This window comes from Botrytis deweyae (genome assembly GCF_014898535.1).
Source record: "Botrytis deweyae strain B1 chromosome Unknown BDEW_020, whole genome shotgun sequence".
NCBI classification, from domain to species: Eukaryota; Fungi; Ascomycota; class Leotiomycetes; order Helotiales; family Sclerotiniaceae; genus Botrytis; species Botrytis deweyae.
Window position 1 is genome coordinate 143,385 of NW_024066227.1, and position 25,789 is coordinate 169,173.

At 36.8% G+C, this 25,789-nt stretch overlaps 2 protein-coding genes across 2 annotated transcripts; one reads left to right on the forward strand and one right to left on the reverse strand.

Moving 5' to 3' along the window:
- Positions 1 to 8,592: 8,592 nt before the first annotated feature.
- EAE98_007979 (uncharacterized protein) lies at positions 8,593 to 9,794 on the forward strand (the record flags this gene model as incomplete). Its single annotated transcript, XM_038955602.1, has 3 exons — positions 8,593 to 8,849; positions 9,002 to 9,179; positions 9,438 to 9,794. 3 exons carry the CDS (start codon positions 8,593 to 8,595, stop codon positions 9,792 to 9,794), a joined length of 792 nt encoding a protein of 263 aa, XP_038807896.1.
- Positions 9,795 to 10,782: 988 nt separating this feature from the next.
- EAE98_007980 (uncharacterized protein) lies at positions 10,783 to 16,128 on the reverse strand (the record flags this gene model as incomplete). The annotated part of the gene is made up of 8 exons (XM_038955603.1): positions 10,783 to 12,204; positions 12,250 to 12,507; positions 12,562 to 13,356; positions 13,405 to 13,848; positions 13,901 to 13,990; positions 14,038 to 14,271; positions 14,317 to 14,997; positions 15,151 to 16,128. 8 exons carry the CDS (start codon positions 16,126 to 16,128, stop codon positions 10,783 to 10,785), a joined length of 4,902 nt encoding a protein of 1,633 aa, XP_038807897.1.
- Positions 16,129 to 25,789: the final 9,661 nt, after the last annotated feature.

Here is a 25,789-nt window from a genome sequence, read left to right on the forward strand (position 1 = left end):
TTCAAATATAATAACAGAAAAGAAATTTGTAAAATTATAAATATCCTTTATTTATTGGTTAAAGTCTTTAACCTTTTATTAGCAGAACTAATCTTTTCTCCTAATCCTATTTTATTTATTTTATTGTTTTGATATTGATTTTATTTGTATTGATTAGATCAGTAAGAGTTTGATATGGCTTTTCTTTTGTTATTGTATTGGCCGGATTAGTTGGATTATTAATCTAAATCACTTTAATGATTTTTTTTTGCTTGTAGGATTGATGTAGTGTTATGATATTAATTATTAGTCTCTTTTCATTAGTTGTTTTCAGTTTTGTGAGTAGGTTGTATAGCGATTTGGAATCAGTATATAAAACTAATGGAATCTCCTTGTTGAGAATGGTGTTAACTGTAGAAGTGATTATTGTATTAATATCAAATTCCTGAATTAATCTGTATAGTTTAAATGCTAAAATATTGTATATAACTTTTTTGCATTTGATAGATGATTAATAAATAATATTAGTATTGTTGTGTTTATCTATCATTACGATTATATAATCTATTTGGAATGAATAATCCTTATTATTCGCAAAAGAAGTATTAGCAAAAACAATAATCTTAAATGAATCTAGGTCAAGTGGTATATATTTGAGTCCTCTAATAGAGTTTTCTTTTTGCTATTTAATATATTTATTCAATATTATAATATTATTTTTGCTAGATTAGATTGTCTATACTGCTATAGACAGATCGAAAGATGCTTTAGGTTGGTATATAGTTATAATGTATATTTCATAAGTTTATTGTACAATATATTGTTTATATATAAAAGCATACTTTCAAACTTTGCTATATATATTATGTATATCTATGGATTCAGTAAATACAAGCTACAAATTGTCGCATTGCTTTTCCTGATCGAAATGAATGTCATTGCCTTTAAGTATAAGAGTAATATTATTAAACTTCAATAAATGATTGTAAATAAGTTCCTCGTAATTCTTAGCCATAAAACCAATCTGCTTGAATTGCTCATCCTCAGCTTATATAAACGCACTATCCCCAATAATAAGTGTATTATCTGTTTGAAATTTTATAATACCGAATCCAATCCCTTTATTATTAATATACAATAGATAAAGGTTATACATGGATTGTTGTATCTTAAGCTTTTTATAGTAATGAGTATAATATATTCGGAATCAATGGTTTCCTGTCTCAGGAACATTATATAATGGTTTAACAATTAATAAAATTATACTGATTGGTAGATCCATCTTTTTTGAAATATGGGCATAAAAAGTGCAATGCAAGTTCGAAATGGATTAAATATACACCTGAGTGATATCTTGAATATATACTTCTATGCCTGTTTTTCGAATATTTGCAGCTAATGAGATTAGAATGCATTGATACGATTATTGGATTATTGGAGATTATGTTAATACAGATATCTTATTAGTATTATTATATACTTGAATAACTAATTTCGACTTGTGGAATTCAGTATTCGTTTTTTTATTTTTGATCTCATTAACAAATTGTAACTTGAAAATACATGTGCTAAAAGGAATATCTGAAAGTGGTATAACTTCGAATATACCTTTAGCTATCAATTCATTAATTTCCTTTTTTCTGAACTCTTTATATATAATGAAATCCTTGGGATTGATAGTAAAACATTTGAAATAGTAATCTTATATATAAGCTCGAATCTGAGGTATAACCATTTATAAAAAAGATATCAAAATAGGAATCTGATTATTCTTGAATAAATCCAAGAGGGGTTTCTCTGGGTTTATTGTATATATGATTGTTAAAGAAGGTAATATAATTTTGCCAGATTTTGGCAAAGTTACTTTGGAATCAATATTATAATCAAGTTTTTTAATCTCCTTAATATGTTTAGCTTTTAATCGCTTATAATACAGTTTTATTGATATAGATCTAAACCTTGTAGATTTATAAGGTAGATTAAGAGTACATATCTCCCCTTCCATACTAATAAATAAAAAAGATTCTTTCCACTTACTAATAACTATTCCATTGCCCTCCCTTCAAACCAAAATCTTGTTATTCAGCAATAAATCATGAAGTACAATTGTAGAGAGTTTATTGTATATATTCAAAGCCTCTTATATTTGTATAGAACTATATAATCTGCAAACCTCTATCATAGCTTTAGAGATTATGATAATATATTATTGAATAATAGATATTGAAGGGCTGATATCAATTATATAGAGAAATATCCCAAAAACGAGTAAGGTAGGTACTAAACCATCAGGTTCAATAGTATCATTGATTGCCTTTACAATCATTTGGAGTATAGCTGCCTTGTGAATACTAAGTTTATAAATTTTTTCATAAATAATTTCATAAGATCTGTATAATGGTGTATAAAATCTTTTAACAATATTAATTGAATAATGTATTTCTATAAAGACTATCTTTATTTAAATAAATATTAATATAACATATTGTTGAAACTCTTTTCTAATAAAATTGGTATCAGTATTATAAGTGATATATTCTGGTAGATTAATATATATATCGATTCAGTATTCCCAGAGTTTATTCTATATATACTTTACAGATATATTGTTTAGTCATTGAATAGCTTAAAAGCATATGGCTTTATTAATAATATACAGAATCGGATCATTATTAATATAAAGCATATCAACAAATATAATATAATTGAACTCAAAATCCTTATTAAATAAAGAAAATTTGAATCTGCTAGGCGACTTACCATAAACTTAATAATAGTAACAAAACTTAGTAAGCTGTTTGATCGCCTCAAAGTCCTCATCATACCCAAAGCATTTAAATATCTTATAAAACTTGCACATAAATGAATAGCCAAACCAACAATGAATTCATCATAATTCAACTTTAATAAAATAGCAATTATTACTATCAACAGAATAACTAATCAATCCCTCAATATTGATATTCCATAGCAGAAATGTATAGCCAAATCGTTGATATACAGAATAAACACCTTTAGGTATAATAGCAACATTATCAAGATTATCATACTTAAACCTAAGTCTATCCATATCAACTAAAAAGAGTAAGAATAGAAGATTGGCTTCCATCACATTCTATTTTACCTCCTCAAATAGAAGTTCAATATAAAACAAACTGATGGAAGTTGTTGCTCCAATACTATACTGGATTGTTACCTGCCCAGCAATAGCTATATCGTACTCAACATCCTCGATCTTTTTCTATACCAAATATTGATTATATCCGATAGATAATCTCTCAGCTGCACCCATATCGATTATAATGCTAAAGAATATATCAGCACTATATCACTTATTATTTATACTAAATATCTCAATTATTAATTTATAAGTACTTATAGTATTATTGAGATTAGTTATTACTAAAGAATCATCACAAGTATCTATAAAGATAAAAAATATTCTAGAAACCCCTTCAGAACCACTTATATCAATAAGATATTGATTAATAAGATAATTATCACTATTATTACTATTATTATTACTATTATTGTTTTGATTATCTTTTTGTTCGATATCAATAACAAACTGCTTATATTGCTTTGTAAAACTCTTATCATCAAGTTTGCTATACTTGATACAATAATCCGTCTTAAGTCAATCTTTCTCCTCCTATATATACTTGTAGTATCTACAGCCCTTCTTCTTACAACCAGGAAAATAACAATCATCCTTACCCTTATCAGCCAATACAGGAAAAGGTTGTCATCCAGTATATTTATTATAAGGTTTCCAGGAAAAGGAGCTCGAAGATTTATTATTATAGAAATATTAATCTATAAAGAATATCTCAGGCAATATATCCTGCTTCGGAAATGCTTTTCGATAAGAATCGATAGCTTGTTTAATCTAGTTAATAAGCTCTGTAATAATTGAATAAGGATTATATATTGTAAAATAATACTTTGAAATACTATTATATACAGACAAGATCCTAATATAATATAATTAGGAGTTGCATATATTGCTAGGAATAGTATACTAAATAAAGCATAAATTCGTAATTATTGTATTAAACATTTCCTGAAATTTCTTAATCAAATTCTTCTCAATATAGTTTTTGAAAATGATTTTGTTCCACTTGAAAAGTATATTTCGCTAATATTCAGGTCCTTCGAAATTGTTAACCATCATTTTGTATACATCATCATATATCTTAGAAAAAGTATTGAGGTTAGTTTAATAAAAGTCTCTAGCAACACCTAAAAGCATAATAGAGAATACTATCAAAATTATTTTAGTTGATACAAATATTCTACAACAATACTCTACAAATATAGAGATTTTCAACTAAAAGAAATCATCAATACCCTTATACCTATCGTTATTTCTATAGATCTTAGAAAGATTAATAAAACAGCAACTCTAATTGTATTGATTATCTTTTTAGCAATTGAGACGATTATAATAACCCTTATTTCCATTACCTCTGCCATTACCTCTACCACTATCTTTGCCACCACCTTTACCGCCTCTATCACCTCAGTTATTATCATTATCATTATTATCTAAATCATCATCATCATCAAATAATTCTATAAAAATATTAATCAATAAAACCCTAAAATCTGGTAAAGGTATATTTTATACATCCCCAAATTAGAATAAAGATTGAAATAAAACTAATCCTTTTATTATTGAGCTACCTATAACTTTACCAAATTTTAACAAAGTTAGTTGATTAGCTGTATTACCATCTTGAGATTCGGGAGGTTCGGTTTGTAATTTCAGATCGAGTCCAATAAGAAGATGAGCCTATTTCATTGATACGAATGGTTGTATTTCATTAGACTAATATTTCAGGAATTGATTCGTAATCCAATCATAATATTTGTTATAATTAAATATTTCTATAAAAGCATTCTTGATATCTATATTAATATCAATATAAACTTTATAATATTACAAAACTATACAAAAGTTATATAATATCAACTTATTAATATTCCTTAATATACCTTTACAAATATAATCGAAATCAGATATAACTATATCCTAAAGAAATATATTAATAATCCTTATATCCGAATATACAGTTTTTCTAAAAAGAAAGTATTTATCAGTATAATGCTTTATTCCCAATCTAAATGTATATTCTTTATAGAACTATTTAACTTTATTAAGGTTTTTTAGAAAAGAATAATTCTGAAGTTCTCCTTTGAATTCTAATTCCTTTATAGTTTTCTAAGCTTTTCTTTTTTCAATTGCTTTGTTAGAAGGAATATAAGGATCAAAGGAAGCGGTAGGCTGAGGATAAGAAAAAGTATTAATTGTATCTAGACCTTTGTAATGAGAAATACTGAAACCTACTTATAAAGGATCAATATTATCGATTATTATATCGACATACCCTTTTATACCAATGGATTTATCGAATAAAACCGGTTTCTTGCTAATATCGGGTTTCTTATCAGAATCGGATTTCTTGCCAGCTTACTTAAAATTAGCACTAGCATTTGCCTGAAACATCATGGTACTAACAACAGAAAGTAAAAAAAGTAAGAGTGAAAAGATATTTCGAATAAATAAATTAAGTAATTTGTGATATCACTAATTAGTATTGGTTTGAGAGAGATACAGAAAATGTGATTCCTATTATGTGTAGGCCCCTAAATATTTATTTGTATTCAATCTAAGGAACTAGCTAAATGAGGGAAATAGTAGACCTTATATAGGCATTACTGAAAGAGCTAGTCTCTTTCGCTTTCGCCTAATACCTTTAATACAATTGCCATTGTATGGAAGTTATTCCTTTGAAGTGAATTCCTTTGAGTGAATTCCCTTGTCCACACAATTTGCCAAATATTTTCGATGATTGAGAGATCAGGATTATTATAACAGTTTTAATAGATTTCTAAATTATAATCTCTTTTTTATTTTTTTATTATATTATTCTTTTTGCTTTTATAGTTGTGTTTTGAATTATTATTATTTTTGAGTATGAAATCTTTTGATATAGTTAATCATTACTTTATCTTTCTATTCAATATAATATCGATATAAATCTTATAGAATAACTTATTATTCTAGTTTTCAGAAATATTGTAATATATAAGATTACTTTTAAAATTATAGCCTATTATTGTCTAATAGTATTGTTTATTGTAATATTCCTTCTTTTTTATTTTTTTAAACTGAATATATTTAGGACAGAGCCTTTAATCTAGTTTTCTAATAATCCTATACTTTTTTTCAGACTCGAAATCCCAGTAATACTTATTAGAAAATCTAATTCTTTTTTAATCCTTTGGATTAGGGTATTTAGCTAGTATATTATGAGTAAATTAGAGTCTAGCGGTAGCTATCCTTTGTATAATCTATTTCTTATAATAAGCTATATATTTTCGATATTCTATAGATTCTATAGCTTGTATAATAATCCTTCCGGATTTATCTAATTCATACATCTTTTTTAATTGTTTTTAATTGAAAGATTTAGTCTCAAAACCCTTCGTTTGGATTATGATTTTTATAGTATATATATTACGAGAAGTAAGGGTTTTTTTTGTTCCTTTAATTTTTTTATATATTATAGAATTATATAAATATCTTGGATTGTGATTATATTAATATCGATATTCAATGCGAGGTACGATATTGTAGACTCTGAATACTCGAGCTTTGAAAATAGTAATAATTCTATTAATTATTTTATTAAATATAGCCTGGGTTTTAGTTTTAATAGGGATTCTATTATACTATTAGGGATACGTTTTATCCTTATAGCAATTGTGGCGAATTGATATTATTATATTATGATTTAATAATTAATTTTGAAGTTATAGTAATTGATGTGAATTGAGGTTAAAAGGATATGTATACCATTTTTCGTGTTACTCGCGAGAGTATTAACTACGGCTGGGTTATGTAGTCCGTGTATAAGTAAGAATATTAATAACTTTACAAACTATATCAAATATAAAAACTATATTACGCTAAAAGTGATATCACTGATAGTATTAAACTAATTGGATTTATATAGGCATATTTCTTCTGTAATATACCCCCGAGATTGCTAACTAGCTGAGTATAGGTAGTAATCTTTATATTAGTCTTATTAAGTTAAGTGTCAGGGAGCGACCACCTGACAGGGTTTATATAGTAGATCCACTGTTCCGAAAGCATTCGGAACACTTCATGCTTTTGTGGGTTAGTGGTAAAGTGGATCAACCCTAACATTATATATATACAAATCTCTTTCTAATTCTATATAATACTAAATCTAGGTTCTCTTTTTGATTGGATATAATTAGTATTAGGTTTTTTTGAATATATTTAATAGGCTGAGTGGAGATAGTGGGACAATAGAGTAGAGTCCTTATAATAGTTTTAATAGGTTAAGATCAGATGACTAATGTAAGTCTGTTGAAATATCTTTTTGTAAGTGGGCTTACGAAAAACTATTATAAGAGAGTATAATAAAGTAAAGAATTATATTATTATGCTATAAATGTATACCGGGCTTATAACTATTATACTAAAAGTGATATTACTGATAGTATTAAGCTAATTGAGTTTATATAGGCATATTTCTTTTGTGACAAACTGTTTATTTAAAATTTAAAATAAAAATTTATTTATATAGAAATAATTAGAAGCTTAATTATAAGTTTCTTTATTTTATTTCAAGAATAGGATCAAAAGAGTCAGAGACAGGCTAAAGACACGAGAGTTTTTGTTATTTTCTACGAAGCTGATAATCAGGCTTATTGTCTAATAGCACTCAAAGATTCTCATGGTCAGATTGTAGAGTATATCTTACACTTTCTAACATTTGCTAGTGTACACTAGCACCAACCCCTGTTTTATAACAGATACAAATTTTTTGATAATCTGCTACGAAATAATCAGTCATTACCTGGACTTGAGATTTGGGTAATGTGTTTTTCTTTTTTTTGATGAGATTTATCGTTGAGATTTCGATTTATATCTGTATGTAGGTATGATTCGAATTGAGCGAGAAGGATAATATGGAAGATGGAGAATGCTGATTTGAGCTTCGATCGGTTGGCTTTTGGGGGAGGTATAAGGATTTGTCGTTTCCAACTTCCTGATGTACTCACGAATCACTTCACGCCACCAACAGGTTCTAACAGTATTTTATATACCTAGATACTTGGCTACATACTCTACTGTTGGTATTGTTGGTACTGTTGGTATTACTTATTCACTTAGGTACCTACTTACTCACCAACCCATTAGCGACCCAATCATACTCGTTTGTGTTTCTCGTTTATACTCGGATGTATTTATCCAACGGTTGGTAAGATGTGGATTACTTAAGGATGAAGTGTTGTGTTGTGTTATGTTGTGTTATATTATGTATGTATGAATGAATGGTTGGATGGATCGATAGTTGTAAGATATCTCCCTAGTATTCATATCAAAATATAAGAGTTTTCTCTCCTCACCTTTTCCCTTCCTCTTTATTATCTCTTTCTTAACTCTCAAGTCTCAAGTAGAGAATCTATATACCAAGCTCCCACCTCAAACCTCAACCCTCAACCCTCAACCTTCACTATCCCATTCCCAACACCCTCGCTTCTCCCTCTCACCCCTCTCCCCTTCCAACCATGCCCCGTCCCCCCTCCACCCCCGTCTTTGTCCTCGTCCCCGGAGCCTCCCAATCCCCCGCCCACTACGGCCTCCTCATGCACCTCCTCCTCACTCGCGGCCACCCCGTCTACTCTGCAATTCTCCCTAGTACCGGTCCTGGAAATGCAAAAAATGTAACCGCGCAGGTGGATGCAGAGTATGTGCGTGAACATATGTTGTTACCGATTTTGGATACGGAGGGGCATGATATCGTGATGGTTATGCATTCTTACAGGTGTGTTTTCGTTTTCGTTATGTTTTTTTCTCTTGGCAGTTGGGGGAGGAAGGAGATGAAGAGAAGATTCAGAAGAAAGAGAAAGTAATAAAAAATATAGACCACAAGGGAAGAAAAATGAACAAAAAGCTAACACAAACCCACCATAACAGCGGTATCCCTGGCAGCGCCGCCGCCTACGGACTAGGCAAAAAAGATCGCGAAGCAGCGGGCAAGAAAACATCTGTTTTGGGACAGATATATATCGCATCGTTATTGGTGAAAGGAGGTGATGGAGGGAATATTGTTGATGCGTTGGGTGGATCACTTCCGCCGCATATTACGCCTGATGTGAGTTTTTTGCTGGGTTTTCCTCTCGATTGTTTTGGATTCTTAGATGTTCTTGAGGATTTCTCTTTGGTTGTTTGAGTATCGGGTGGGATGGAGAAGTGAAGAAGTATCTTCTCGTTTTCACAACTACTTAGTGGTAGGTGAAAGAATCATTTTCGCGCTTGGTGGAAACACTGTCCCCAACTGTATCTCTAGAATCTAATATCCAATGATCCATCCCCTCCCTCGACATCTATCTCCCCCTAATACCCCCACCAGGAACCCTCCGGCATCCTCACCTGCGCCGATCCCGGCCCTCCCCTCTACTCCGACGTCACACCCCTCGTCTTCCAAAACGCCATCGTAAACTCCACTCTCTGTCCCAGCTACGCCTCCTGGCACTCACCCTGTCCACGCGCCTCCTGGGATCAAGAATCCTTCAAAGGAAAGATCGCATTTATTCGAACCCTCAATGATACCGGGATCCCGTTGCAGTTTCAGGATATGTTTATGCAAAGTACCGGGGAAGAGTGGATTGTGAGGGATATGGATACGGGACATAGTCCGCAGCTTGTGCAGCCGGAACGCGTTTGTGATGTTTTGATTGAGTTGGCGAGGGGATTTGGAGGGGTATGAAGGGTGAGTTGGGAGAGGAATGAAGAGGTTGTGGATTTGGATTGTTTGATCATTGCCTCTTCTCTGTGAAAGTGAATATCAAGATGGAAAAAATCCTTGATCTTTCCTCTGTCTTGTTGAATGTATCATGATGAATTAAGATGAGTAAGAAATCTTTTATGGTAATCTGTTTGTAGACCCTCACTATTCAACTATCTATTAGACATGGAAACAAAAAGACGAGTCAAATTCTGTCGCTTTCTTCCCTGTGAATCTTGGTGGAATCTTAATGAGTTAAAAAAATCTCATTGTTGTATAGTATAATCTCTACGTGAACCCTTTTCCCCTCATACTTCTATAACACGCAGCATAAACATCGAGGAAGTTTCTCCTTCCTCTCCTACTCCCCCTGGTTGAGCCATGGTCTTAATGTTGATAAGTTGACGGGATCTGTAACATTAACAGGAAGAGAAAAGAGAAGAAGTGATTGTTGAGGAGTAAATACCATGAATGCAAGACCCAAGCAAATTGACTTCACACGAACCTCAAAATTCTAGTCGATAAATTTCGACATAGAACTGTATTTTCTTATAGAATGTTCCGACATACATTCTGTGAGTCTACATCCTCACTAATAGACTCCCACAAAAGGAACGCCCGACAGAACGAGGGCTTTATAGATTGTAAGACTGCAGGTAGGAGCTTCGAACCCACTTCAAAATCCAATTCATACTTATTAGTAACGCACTTCAGCGGATTAATCCATAAGATTCCTCAACTTGACTTAATACTCTTACTCGTTAAGCAGAGGAGGTGGGAAAAACCCATGAGGTGGTTGAGAAACGTTCAAGTAGATCGCGTCTAATAATTCAAGCTCTTATATTAATCTCAACCCTATCCTCGATTAATGGCAGCCTCGACTTTGAAGTGCGGGGACATTTAGGACAACTTGTATATCCTGGGTGTAAATTCGAGATTGATTCTCTCTACAGAAAAATCTTCTATTTCTCTACAAGATTCCAATCTCGGCCTCATTACAAACATTCAAGAAAACATCATCCATGGATGGCTCTAAAATAGTATAGTCCCTCAACACCTTCGACACATTTCTCGTATCATGCCCAACCATCGTCCTCTCAATCCCAGCCACCCCCTCCTTATCCACCATCAAAGTCTCCATACTCAGCATAATCCTCCCAATCATCTTCCTCTCATACGGCAGCTCAAACTCCACCTCTCCAAACGCACACTTGAGATTCCGCACCTGCGTCCCAAACATGCCCCTAAGCGCCGTCTCCAATTCCGTCTCCCGCCCCACCTCATAAGACGCCCGCACGCGATAAAACCCTCCAAAGCGCGATCGCAACTGCGACGTCGTGCCCGAAGCCAACATTTTCTTGTCGACAATGGCCACTTTCGTCGCCAGTGCTTCCGTCTCCTCCATACTATGCGTGGTAATCAGAATCGCGCGATTGTTACTCAGCGAACGCAAGATCTTCCACAAAACGCGTTTGGCACCGGCATCTTGCCCAGTCGACGGCTCGTCCAGCAGCAGCAGTCGCGGATTCCCGAGGATGGCGATCGCGACCATGACTTTCCTTCTGGTACCGCCCGATAGCTTGGTAATGAGGCGGTCGGCGAAGGTTTCTATGCCGAATGCGCGCATCACGCCGTCGACATTCCCCTTGACGTCCCGCAGACCTTTGATACTCGCGTAGAAGCTTAGTGTTTGGCGGACGGTGAGCTCGTCAATCGCGTCATCTTGAGGGCAGACACCAGTGTGGATTCGTGCTTGTTGAGGTGAAGTGAGGACACTGATCCCATCTATAGTTATGTTGCCATGATCAGGAGTGATGAGACCACGGATCATGTTGATGGTTGTTGTTTTTCCGGCGCCGTTGGCACCGAGAAGTGCTAGTGTTTCATTCGTGGAGATGGTGAGAGAAATTTCTTGTACTGCTAGCAGCGACTTGAAAAATTTGGTTATCTTGGAGACAACGAGGACAAGGACATTGTTTTTTCCTTTGAGAGCCTTGAGGGGGATATCATCATCGTGCTCGGCTGTTGGTTCAAAGTTCGGAGACTCTCTTCCCTCGATACCAAAGTCTAATTGTGCTGGAGTCGCTGGCATCTTTCTTTTTGGGAGAAGCTTGAAAAACCATGCTGAGCTTCCAGTTTCGATATATGTAAGCACAAAACTACAGAACATGATCTGTAGAACTAGGTTCATGTAGACACCACCATAAAGTTGAAATGCTATGGGATGCAGATCATACCACCCTGTCTCGCCGCAGGTGATGCCGAAGTTATCGGTTGCTATGAAGAAAGTTCGGAGTAGGTTCGCTGCTGGCGAGGTGAGACCAAGTACGCCTTGAATATCGAGGGCTATGTCGAATGCGTTCACAGGGTCCTTGGAATCATTGACGTAATACTTTTTTGCATTAGAATCATTCAAAATCAAGAGGGGGACACTTACTGCGATGAGATAAACAATCATTAGTACGATGTGCACGCCAACTGCAGCTGCAAACGCAGCTCTTCTGAGGAATAAAGAGCAGAGATAAAGCCCTAGGTAAGTCGCAATACAGAATAGCAGTATTGCAAAGAGGATGAATGTTGATTCATACCAGACGCGGCTATTCCCGACCGAAAATATAATTGCCCATGTTATGACGGACGTGATGATTCCAATGTGCATATCGAAGATCAGATAGGCTGTCCATAGTGCTGCAGACTATTTCTATGTTAGACAAAAGCACACGATCTTCAAGCCGTTGGAGAAACTTACCGAGACTGAATTTGAATACTGCAAAGCTCTGACATTATTGATCCTCTCAAATACCGGATACATGATGCTTACACTTGTGCTACATATGAACCCAAGTGTTATGAACACCAAGATAGGAATTGACATTGAGTCGGGCTCAAACTTGACGTGTCGGAATTTGCGATACGTGGTCTTGACCTTCCTTGCCGTTCCAGTTTGTGTCGAGGAGTTCGCAAGTCGATTTGTGATGATGTTCATACCCGCCATGGAGAATTCTGGATGCATTCGATGAACGAGCGTGACATTGGCCGAATCAGCAAGAACACCAAATGCTGGCTCACCGTGGTGATCTTTGATGATGGAAATCATTTCTGTAAGTGAAGATGCATTGCCACGAGTAGCTAGAGCCTTCTGTTCTCCAGTAACACCCTCCTTTTCAAGAGTGAATGACCCAAAATATCGTGCCATGTTCTCGACATAAAGTATATTTTGAGCTTCGCCATCAAAAGCAGCCGGTGGTCCAGCAATGCTAGAAATTGTATAGTGTGCAAGGTCCTCAGCGCTGTAGAAATCAGGGGTGTCCAAAGGACCGAGAACATCGTAAGCATCATAACCCTCTCCCAAGGATATGGACTCTGCCATGCTTGCAGTTCGCATGGTAACATCTATTCTATGTGTACAGGTATCAAAAGTTTCGAATTTGGCGACCGAGCTGGCTAGTGCAGCGGCAATGACAAGTGGGATTACGACAGCGATGCCATAACTCATCCAGCTGTGCCGTGCTAGAAGGTAGCGTTTCTTCAGGATAACTAGAATCTTGAATGTGGTTAGTACGAGAGTCAGGCCGACGAATTGGCAACCTACTTGGTGAAATAGCTTGGTTTGCGTTCCAACTTCAAGGGTTACTCCCTCCACACTTCCTGGGTTCAGTTCTTCGAGCTCAGTCTCCTGTCTAGATATCTGTTCATCAAGTGCTACATCTCCGTTGCCATTACCATCCATCAGCGATGAATTGGTGACGTTCAAAAAGACTTGCTCTAGCGTCGGGAAGGTAACTGAGTATAAACCACCTGATAGCTCTTCCAATTCTAGAATCTTCTTTGTTGCTTCAGTAGAAGTCTTCATGTTCCACTTAGGCATTTTTTCATCATCATCTTCATCTTCTTCTACGTAGCCTTCGTCATCTTCTGTCGCAATCTGGCGGATCTCGAGGTCCAGTCCGTGTTTGGCTTTCAGTGAAGTGGGGGTGCCGGTACACACAAGTCCTCCTTTGTAGATGATAGAAATATTGTCCGCGAGAATGTCGGCCTGAGAAAATTTAGCATTGTAAGTAGAATTGAGATCTGGGCTTATTCCTTACCTCATCAAGGAAATGCGTAGTTATCAAGACGGTACGGCGCGAGTGACAATTAGAGATAATGTTCCAGATATTGCGTCTTGAGAGAGGATCCTGAAACCTGTTAGCAGTGTTTGAGACTTTGGATTAGCTGTAGCTACCAAGCCACTGGAAGCCTCATCGATGAAACACATTGTGGAACCTCCCACAAATGCGATGGCAAGCTGCAGCTTCCTTTGCTGGCCTCCGGATAATGTCTCGACAGCTTGGTTAGATTTTGTCAAGATATCGCACTCCGCAAGCACATCATCTTCGCCTCCAACCACACTTGCTCCAGTTTTAATCTTTCTCCAAATTCTGACGTGTTCGGAAACCGTCAGTCCCTCCCAGAAAACCTACAAATATTAGCTCGGCACATAACTGGAAGGAGTGATCTTTACATTATGCTGGGGGCAAACGCCAAAAAACGTGGCATTCTGATTGATCTCCAGTCGAGAACTTTTGTCCGCAGGTATAATGCCCGCGATACATTTGAGCGTCGTCGTCTTACCTCCCCCATTTGGCCCGAGCAGGAAGTTGACTGAACCTGTCTTCAATTCAAGATTTAAACTGTTAACAGCAAGATGGCTGCTTCCCACGGTGCTCCATGGCCAGTACCATCGTCGGCTTGCTTCAAAAGTCTTCGAAAGTTCGGTGCAACGTACTGCAACGTCACTAGACGAATCAATCTCATCGTAGGTTCTTTTCACACTCCATTTGTAGTGGTCGACTGCAAAGCACGCAGCGGTATAAATCACAATGTGGGCACAGAAGAATATAATATACAGGTAGCCGGTGACTTGGGGAGTGAAATGTTGAGTATCAGAGGTGGCCGTGATGGACACCGTGGACTTCAGGAGCGAAAAGCTGGTGAGTTGCGCCTCGGCCCGCGCAATGTCGCCGATGAGAGTTGAGTAGGCGAATGGAGGAAATAAGATACTTAGTATTGAGATTGTGGTATGAGGTGGGTTATCACCGAAAGCGAACGCTACCGTGCCGAAGGCCAGCGTAAATGTGAGAATGGAAGCATAAAGTCCTGCTAGCTGGGTTTTCCTGAAAAATGAGGATAAGAACAGTGACCACTGCAATAGTATTAGCAAAGATTATGGAGCTGAAGCTGGAAATGAAAATATGTGTCTTAAAGACTGCACTTGAAAGAAACAGATCTTGAATTACGTCCCTCAAGTCTGGATTCCTGAAAGATTTTGATGTGATGACAGGAAATATTTGCTTACCACAGTGAGAGATGTCCCAGCTATTAGCGTGAGGAACAGGAGGAGGACATCCGAGCAACGCGTGAAGAGAAGCTGGGTCATGAGAATGGAGCAAACGAACCATCCCGGCGAGTAAATTGCAACAAAAGAAGCAATGGTGGAGAAAATTCGAGGTGTTTTCGTGCAAGTTTGTGCATCTAGAAGTTCGGTCATTCCCAATTCTCTTTCCGATGCCACAAATAGACTGGCATGGTAGACAACACCAATCAAAGCGAGGAGAAATGCCGGAGCGACGAAGTAGTAAATTACCACAAACCAAGATACAGAATCAAGTGGTGAGCTTGAATCTCTCGCTTGGTCCCCGAAATATCCAGACCAGGGAAGTTCCGATGGCGGAGTCGTTTTAGTGAAGCTCCCAATGCTGGAATCGATAGCCCATTGCAGTGGCAGGAGGCGGTCGTTGCTCAACGATTCATGCTTTGCAAAGTCGGTACTCGATAGGCTTGTAGCACTGTCGGTGGCGATGATATAATCCACATTGGTAGCATTGAATGAGGTGAAGATGACAGCAGCGAAGCAGTTGGATATACCAGTCCGTGATTGTAGACAATCGTAATACAAGTCGTCCACGTCGTCAATAGTAACCCACCTGTCCGAACTGAGGCCTTGTACCGCAGTCTCTATGATCGAATTGAGTTCCGTTCCATTGAATCCATTCCGGCAAAGAACTAGTTTCTTGAGGGGAACCCCATCCAGCGCTTCTTTCAGGCTTTTAATCTGCTGCGAAGAGTCGGCAATTCCACCTTCGGTCGGCGTGGATGAAATATTGGTGAGTTTTCCACCGGAACATAATAATGCAGTGAAAACTATTGGCAGGATCAATGCGCGAAAGAGAGTTGCCCATGGTGATCTGAGAAACAGGAGGAAGTTTTTCTCGATCAGTGCTAAAGTCTGACGCCAGACACGTTCACGCCATTGTGTGGTGGGAAGAAATGTCATTTTCTCTAGACAAGCGAATGTAGTATGGGGAAGAACGCACATGTACCAGATCATCTTATGTATGAGGACTACATTGTTTAGGTTAATCCCCGCTCCCCCCCAATGAGACGCACGTGCCAGTAATGAAACAGAGTTGCACAAATTGCAATTTGCACAGCCATTATTCAATTTAAAGGTGAAGAAACTCAATTTTGTGGTGAAATGATTAACGTGGAAGAGAATGAGCCATCGCGGGCAAAGAATAAGGTAATGAAAGTATGATTCTCGGTATCCCTCCCGTATTGGGTGGGGCGGGAAGTAAGCAAGAGTCCAGTTTCATCTTGAGCACAGAACACAGTCTCAAGAGCCAAGACCCTAGCGTTGCAAAACTTTATGGAGCGCATGCAAAGATCCCCTTGAGGATGATGAGTGACAGTCTGCCAAGAAACCTTCAATAGTTAATTGGGACAACATGCTTGACTTTAAGCTTCAAATTTACAGGCTTGGCATCTGATGATCTATTTCGGGACTCATAGTGTGAGGACTCCACCGGCCGGAAAAATTCTCCGGTGGAAAACCGTAATGCTCTATAGATGACCCCGTAAAAGCATTATGGGCAGTGCTAAGACAAGCGAAAATTTCCCCTATTCGAGTATGATCACCCTCAAAGACATTCGAAAGTTTGACCGCTCGTTACTGGTCAGTTATTGTACCAAAGTCACATTCATGACCACATCTGTGGCTTCATGAATCACGAAAGGTCCAAAAATCCACCTCATCGACGTTGGTATATTGAAGACCCATAGCAATATTGGTCTCCCGCGGTTCTATTACTCGCCCCACGAAGAGTACTCCATCCTGTTCCACCCGTGGGCCGAAGATAAAGACGACGTAAACCTCAGCGATCTATTGTAACCTCGTGAGGCAGCAAAGAACCCAGGATTTGCCAAATGTGAAAACACTTACACTCAAGCATGGAGTGATTGATATTCACATGTCCGGATTAACACTTGCTGAATCTCAAAGCAGACCAGTACGAACTCACCGAGGCAATCAATTCGATTTACATATGACATGATTCAGAGGCTAGTATGCTATGCTTTCTTGCCGATTTACCTGGAGATTGTTCAAGATTGATTGGAACCCGCACACGCAAGGTCATTGCTGCTGGGTATGTGTACTAGTGTTGTAATTAGTATACGCTAGTATTACTGCGGCTCATATAGGGAGTGTAATACGTACACTAGTGCGTATATTAGCCAATGATATTTACATCCGTACGTATTATACAAAAGTGTATATACTGGGGATATACTGAAATGCAGGAAGTTACATATTTCTAATCGAATGTTACATATTTCGACAAATTACTCTCATGCCCCTTAGATTCTATAATTAAAGAAGAATAGATTCTAGCTACTTTAAGCTAAATTCCATACGAGGGGGGTAGAATCTAAGAGATATAAGAGTACATCACCTCTCAATTTTAGAGTTCAAGAGTAATTAAATCACTTTTGAAAAGCACGAGAGGAATTTGTTGTATATGGTTTGAATGAGTTCAAGTCTAATCAGGGAAGAGACTATTCAAAATACATAAATTCCAAGTACAAATATGTGAATTCCCGTATTTCAGTATATTACTAGTGATATTCAATATTATCAAAATATAGGATTCTTTCAGTATATATAGTATTGTAGTACTTTTATAGAAAATTAATCAAAGCGAGTGTTCTCTTTTTCGAAAATTCGTCTAAACCTAATTGTACGAGAAATTTATTATAGCTGTATTTTTTTCATACCCCTTCCCGAGTATTTAATATTTTAGCTGCCTTAAGTAAGATAAAACACTCAACAAAAGTATAAAGAAAAAAGAAAGTAAATTTCCGCTTTGAGAGGACAATAAATATTTCGGATAGGTAGTAGTCAAGACTGAGAGGTCGATCGATCACATTGAGTCTGAAAAAACCCTGCGTAAAACCCGTAATGCTGCGGTTTATACTATACAATCTTTTAATGATTGGACTTTATACCGTGGCGATACAACTTATTCGAAAAAGATAAACAAGCTTAGCTCTAAGAGAATACCAAGAAACTATTCTACAATGACAGTAAAAGAAGGTTATAAAACCACGAGCCTAGGGTAAGTCTTATCTTATTTTAGTAACTAAGACAGAATTCGACTTAAATGTATCAAAAAGTAGTAACATTTTCATATTAATGAATATTTTATTAGTAATTGTATCAACTTTTCAATATCTTACTGGAATAAACCAAGCCCAGTATATTCTCAATAAGCTTATATAGATGAGCGAATAGAGATGCGACTTTCACTCAAGTAAATATTTTGTATCCCTAGATACAATTTTTGTTTTATAAACAAACTACCTGGCTGGGTTTTCTGAAGTCGAATCAGAAGAGAATATCTATCAAACCTAATTGTTGAAGTAGACATACGGTATGACCGTCATACTAAAACTCTTTAACAAACAACTACTAAGAGTTGTCGTGAGTGTAAAGAGATAAGTCTCTTTGCCAATGGAAAGGAGGTGTACATAATTCACTAATAATTACGAAAATATCTCCATATACATCCATATGTACCACTTTAGCACGGGCGTGATTGAAACACGGAAAATACTAATCACAACACTAATGTGTACTACGATTTACATAGTACCGAATCATTTTCATTGCCTTTGCCTTGGACGATCCCAGAAAACCTCGTAAATCCATTCCCATCCCATCCCATCCCATCCCATCCCGGCAAATCTATCTCTCATTCTCATGAAACCAGGAACCAGCCAGTGCCCAAGCAATCGGTAAAGACCATAATCTCAGCTATGAGCATCCTGATCGCCAAGTTCCAGAATCCCCCAGATATGAGAAGATTCATGTATGTATGTCCTTGCAACGACCCACAAGTATATCAAAAATATCAAAAATATCAGCAGAAATTGTAAGATCTTACCATGCACAGACAGCCGTGAGATTTCAAGAAAACATCATCACTCATCAGTAGATCATCACGCCCCATCAAGACCGAGTTCCAATCCAAACAGAGCGTCAAGAATCCCGCCATGGAGAGAAGATCCACAACTGCCTCACATAAGAGAGTCGACGAATGAGATCACACAACCACGCAATCCACACGCGTCCTCGAGGTCTCTAGACGATAGTGTTAACCAGCAATATCTCATGCCTCAGCAAACCAATTCCGACATCTACTCAGACATCATGATTCTTTCAGGCACACTGGTGGGTGCATGGATTGACGGGACACTTCCCACCTATCGAAATCTTATAACAAATTCATTCTTCGATTGCTTGATATCAGAATCTATAATTTGATTCTCTCATCTCAAATATATGATTGTCACGAGTCCTAAAATATGCAAGTTGATATATCAAGAGGTATTCGCAAGTCCATTTTTGCAGTGTCCCGTCAGTCCGTACACTCACTGGTGGCACAACCTAAGCTCATCATAAAAAATCACAAACCCATCCTATCCACCATCCAAAGCCTCCCGACCAAGAACTAACAACCAAGACCCCCCAAAAGAAAAGCCGCAAAACCATTATAAACTAACCCAACCAATATCCCACGCAGAAAGAACCAAAAAAACAAACAAACAAACACACCAAACGAATCCAAGTAGTTAGCATCAGCTACTCAACTCAACTCAACTCGAAGATAACAACCCCCATACCAAAACCCCGCTCGAAACGCCGCGAAAAAAACTGAAGAAATTTACAAACGACTTAATTTCATACATCTTCTACTAACCTCCCCCCCCCCCCCAATGCGCTATTCTCGCACAAGAAACCAGGGCGAACGCGATAGATATAATAAAGAGTGATGAGATCCAAGCCAAGTTTCATCACGAGAAGAGAGCTTTTATATCGAGCGCGGATATCAAGTAAATCGGATGGTACTGAACATGAAGTGCGTTGACATTTGTGCCGTGAAGTAACAATTCACAGTGTTGGAATGTTATAATGTGGAAGCCAGCGCCGACTGTTACCCTCACCAAATTTGGTTCATGATAATCCTGGTTTCAAATATACAAGGTTTCAGTAGAATGAAAGAGAGAGATTTCTTTAAACACTCTTTCTTTCTTTCCTTTGTAAAATGAATTATGACTTGTCATCAACATCCAACTGTTAGAATCATATTCGGTCATAATGAACACCTTTTTAGGGCTTGCAAGTCACAGTTCATAATAGTCTAATCGCACGGTATTATAACTCTGTAATCTATCTCCGCTTGTGCATTATACACTGTATGTTTGTGGCGTTGAGATTATGACAGCAGAATACTGAGTGAGCTTTCTCATTGCAACATTTAGATTGATGGACCAATAGATGATTTATCGAGAAAGTTTCTCCTCCTCAGTTTGTAAGCTTACATACATACTTATGTATTGTATTTTGGGAATCAATATCGTTGTATCAAGAAAATCTTCAAAGAGTGTTTTTGAATTTTAGTTGGTTGAGACCTTGTGATTGATCGTAACATGAAAATACGAGATAAGTTGAATTGAGAAAAAAAAACATCATGAATGAAATAATAAACTCAACTTTGAACTAGACGACGTTGTGATCTTTCAAACGAAGAAGAAGACGCCTTTGGAGAGATTTGAAATATTCCCAATTAGCCCACTGCAAAGTCAATCAGGGCAGAAGTAAAGAAATAAGAGAGAAAATCAAATAAGACCGAACACTAATTCGAGTCATATTAACATTCAATGAAAATAAACCAGTCTCCTTTTCATATAAAGATAAAATGAAGATGAAATGACGCTCCGCTGGCCCTCCGGGGGCCACTGCCGTGGAGGCAGACTATATACAAATTGATCGAAAAGAAAAGAGAAGATAAGAGAGCATCTTACTCTACCACCCGATCTTCATTCTACCATCTGATTACTTTCTCAATTCTACTATCTCTCCTGTGTCAAAAAAAAAGAAGAAGAAGAAGAAGAAGAAGAAGCAACCATCTCAAAGAAACCATCTCTCCCACTCACATTACTCTCCGCAGTGCTACCTTTCTTTCAGCCAAAAACTCATCATAAAATCAGCGTACTTGATTGCCCCAGAATCGACACCACTCTGTAGTCAGATAATATCGGTATTGATCTTGCTGCAGAATCGTTCTCTTCAATGTCCAACTCGGATCTCTTGAGTGAGGAGAAGAAGAAAAGGAACAAAACAGAAAATACAAAAAATACAAAAAATTCAACCACTACATCTCCAAACCCAGAGGAAACACCCTTCGCTCCTCCACCACACGAGATAGACTATAGACTATAGAATACAGACTATATACAAACCGATCAAAAAGAAACACACCTAGTATCCCCATCATCCATCCAATCCAAATCCAAATCCACAACAAAACCCACATCTATCTATCTATCTATCCAAAGTAATCTTACAAAAACCCATTTCATCCCTCCGCATCCCAAACCCCTCCTTCCCCTCAAATCACTCCCTCAAATCACAAATCACAAATCACAAATCCCAATCCCCATCCCCATCTCTCTTATCACATGACACTTCATTTTCATCCTCATCCTCCTCGTTCCCACACATCCGCACCTAAAATAACCGCCGGCCATCTATCCATTCATCCATCCATCCATTCATCCATCCATCTATCACAACCCAGCATTCCCATCCCTCCCAAATCCCTCACATCTGCAGATATCCCTCCCGCATCACCACCGCACCATAGGATTTCGCATCGCGAATTGGATTTGAAACCTTGTTTATTTGACTCTGAGGTAGAAATCTTCACCACCTACTACCTAGGTACTTAACATATCTACTTAGATATGAGAAGAGTATACAAGTAATTACTAATTACAACCCCAAAAACCCCCTAAAAGATGAAAAAGATGAAAAAGTAAAAGAATGGAAAAGTGGAAAATAGGAAAAAGAATAGAAGACGATTTCTTCGATTATTTGATTTATAGGGTGGTTTGTACCTAGGTTGTTGAAAGGATGAATGGATGGATGGATGAGCGGATGGTTGGTTATTTGAAGGATAGGAGTTTCTGGATTGATTGATTGATTGATTGATTAATTGATTGATTTATCGGGTTGAATATCAGATAGATCAGATTAGATCGAATATACCATACCATACCATACCATACCCCTATTCTCTCTACCTACTCCACTCTACCATACTCTACTCAACTCAACTCTACTCATAATACATCAACAATATACCTAGGTATCTAACCTTAACAAACACAGTATAAAACAAAGATCAGAGTATCTTACCTACCTAACTCTTAACACCATATCACCATCCACCATCCACCATATCACCATATGCGCTTTGAAGAAAAGAGAAGGGGTTGAGGGTTTGAGAGTTTGAGAGTTGTTTGATCGACGACTATCGTAATTTGGGGATGATGATTTGTCATGTGATGGATAGTGTATTAGTAGGGAGGAGGGAGGGAGGAAGTGAGTAAATAAGAGTGTGATTATAGGTATGAGTGATTTTATATATTATATATTGTATTGTATTATATATCTGAATAGATAGATAGATAGATAGATAGATAGATAGATAGAATCTATAAATAAAAGATTAAGAATTTATTTATTTATTTCTCTATCTATTTATCTATTTATCTATTTATCTATTTATCTATTTATCTATTTATCTATTTATCTATTTATCTATTTATCTATTTATCTATTTATCTATTCATCTATTTATCTATTCATTAATTCATCTACTCATTTACGAGTATAATAGCGAATATTTATTCATAATTTTACAAAAACTCAACTCGAATCGATCACAAAATCATTTACAAATTACTTACTCGTATAAGCTTCCGGAACTACCGGTATCGGTACTGGACTGGTACTGGACTGGATTGGTATGAGAATTAAATAGGTAGGTAGGATGTGATAGGATAGGATAGAATAGATAGAGTATGATATTTAGTATGAGATGATAATATCTCAAGGAATCTATACTGCGAGCGAATATTAGTTAGTTCTACGAACGAGTAGGTAGGTAATTTGAGTTATTTTACTTTATTTTATTTTCGATTGTTTGGGCGTTTGTACTTGTGGATTTGACGGGTAAATATGTAATGTGTACGGAGTACTTGGTATGCACATTCTTAGGTATCTTGATAGTTGGTACGAGTAGGTACTAGGTAGATTAATGGTAAGATTTGAGTGAGGGATTGAGGAAATGCTGATGGATTTGGGTCACTAATAGATGCACAGACTCACAAAACACTCAAAAAGGAAAGCACAATTTTACACCAAAAAAAGCGATTTTAATAATTCAATCAAAATTAAAATTATAACTGAATTTATTTGAAATTCAAACGAAGAGTTTTTAAGCATAAAGATTTTATATTGAAAAATTTGAAATTAAAAGAATCAAAATTAAAGTCTTGATAATAGAATATATAATTCCCTATCAAAAATTTTGATAGAAAAACATATTATTTGTATTTTGAACTCAAATTAAATTTTATTCAAATTGTATCTAAAAAAAAAGATTATTTGATATTTGAAGAATTATATATCTCAATTTCAAAAGAATTCAATAATATATTGAATTTTAATCGAATTATTAAGATAGTTCTTTTTAATATAAAATTATACTTTCCTATCACATTATCCTGTGAGTCCGTGCAACCACTGGTGGGTGTGGGAATTAGAGAGAGGTAGAAATGGATTGGAATTTGGAATGGGAGATGGTTGTTGTTTTGGATACCTAGTAGGTATTTTTGGATGTGTTGGAGAGAGCTGGAGCTGGAATGAATGGGTATGATTATATGGTAATCAAGTTGATAGGTTTGATGCATTTTGTCTGTATAGATACGAGTATAGAGATGATAAAATAAATTTTAGAAGAGTACCTACAACGTCTAAACCAGAGTTTGTAAATCAATACTCTCTCTACGATACATACATACCAAGGCATGCATAGCTGAGATAATTATAGACCAACCGGCCAGGCGTTTGGTTGGTTGGTCTAGAAACCGGAACGGAACTGTACACGGATGTCATGATGCATGAGGCGTTGCATACGGATGGACCTCTATTATGTAGGTATGTATGGTGATGTGATGATTAGTTTTTGACTTGTGGCAAGTGATGATGTTGTGAGGGTTTGCTGCTGAGGAATGGAATGGAATGTCTATTTGAGAGGGTGGAGTGTGATCAGTTGAGTGAGATGGTGGGAGATGGGAGATCAGATGATGTTGATTGATATGATATTGAAGAGAGAGATGATTTGATGTTTGGATGGATTGGATTTGATATTTAGTATTTTGCTCATAAGTACGATAGGTGTGAATGGAAATCTAGAAACCATGCCAAGATGAACGGAGGGGTGTGTACTCGCAGAGAGATTTAATTAATGAGATTTGAGAGGATTGGAAGAATACGAGAAGGATAATTACCTAAGTAAGTATCGGAGGGGTAATAAGTACCAGGCCAGGTGAGTATGAGATGGTTTATTGGATGGGATGAAATGAAATCCAATGAAATCCAATGAAATGGGATAAATTATGATAATAAATATGGATGGGTTCATTTGATTCATTTGAATTTTGAGGTGATTGTGATTTCAGCTACTTTCTTCCTAGTAGCCACATATACATATATATATCTAAGACATATGGATCGATACGCATCTGAAATCAATATCACTCTTCAGCTGTTTGCAGTCGGGAGTATTTTGTTACATATTCCACATCTGACGGATGAGGAGTTAGAGAATTGAATCCTGGGTAGATATCGTAGATAGATTCCGAGTAGGTATTACTATTCCATCCATTATGATCCATACCTAGGAGAAGCAAAACTCTAACAACCTGGAAATCATCCACGTAATCAATGAATCAGATTTTCATTCCCCATCCCATCCATCACATCAACAAAGAATCTTTCGCCGCAATTTCAATTTCTGTTTCAATTTCTCCCATGCACTATCTATCTAAGCTCTTGATCTTGATACAGATACTCCATCTGTTTGTTTGTTACCCACGAAGGACCCAAATTTCCAATCCATTTTTCCTTCTCCGTTCTTTTCTGCGAGATCTCCATGCGCCCAGAGTTTCGTTGAATCTTGCCTTGCATATCTTTGCCCCTGTTTTGGGGGGGTGATTTTATACATTACTAGGTATCTTCTTCGAGAGCCCTGTTGATGTTAACCCCTGGAATCTGGGTTTTTGCTTGGGATGGTGAGAATAGATCCCCATATTCCGTGAGGGAGATTGGGTCTAGACAAGGGGAGATGGTGAGTGAGTTATTACATAAGGGAGAAGAGAGGGAGAGGGATGAGACTCATGAGAGGCAGAGGGAATGGATGTGAGAAGGTCGTAGCTAATTGTACGGCAAGTGGAAGATGGGCAAACGGGAAAAGAGATTCCTTTTTATACTCTTTGTCTTTCTGCAAAGGGATTCGTAATAAATTATATCTTTTTTTGGTATTACTACAAGATATACATGATGGGTTACCCACCTAGGTACATTCCGTGGATGTAATAGATGTAATACATACGGTAGATGCAATCCTTTCCCATCCGATGCATCCTTCATAACTCCAATCAACCCGGTATATGAATTCCAAAGTTCCAACACTCAGGTATACACGCAATATACGACCACAGCGTACGATACCTCTCATCTCATCCCA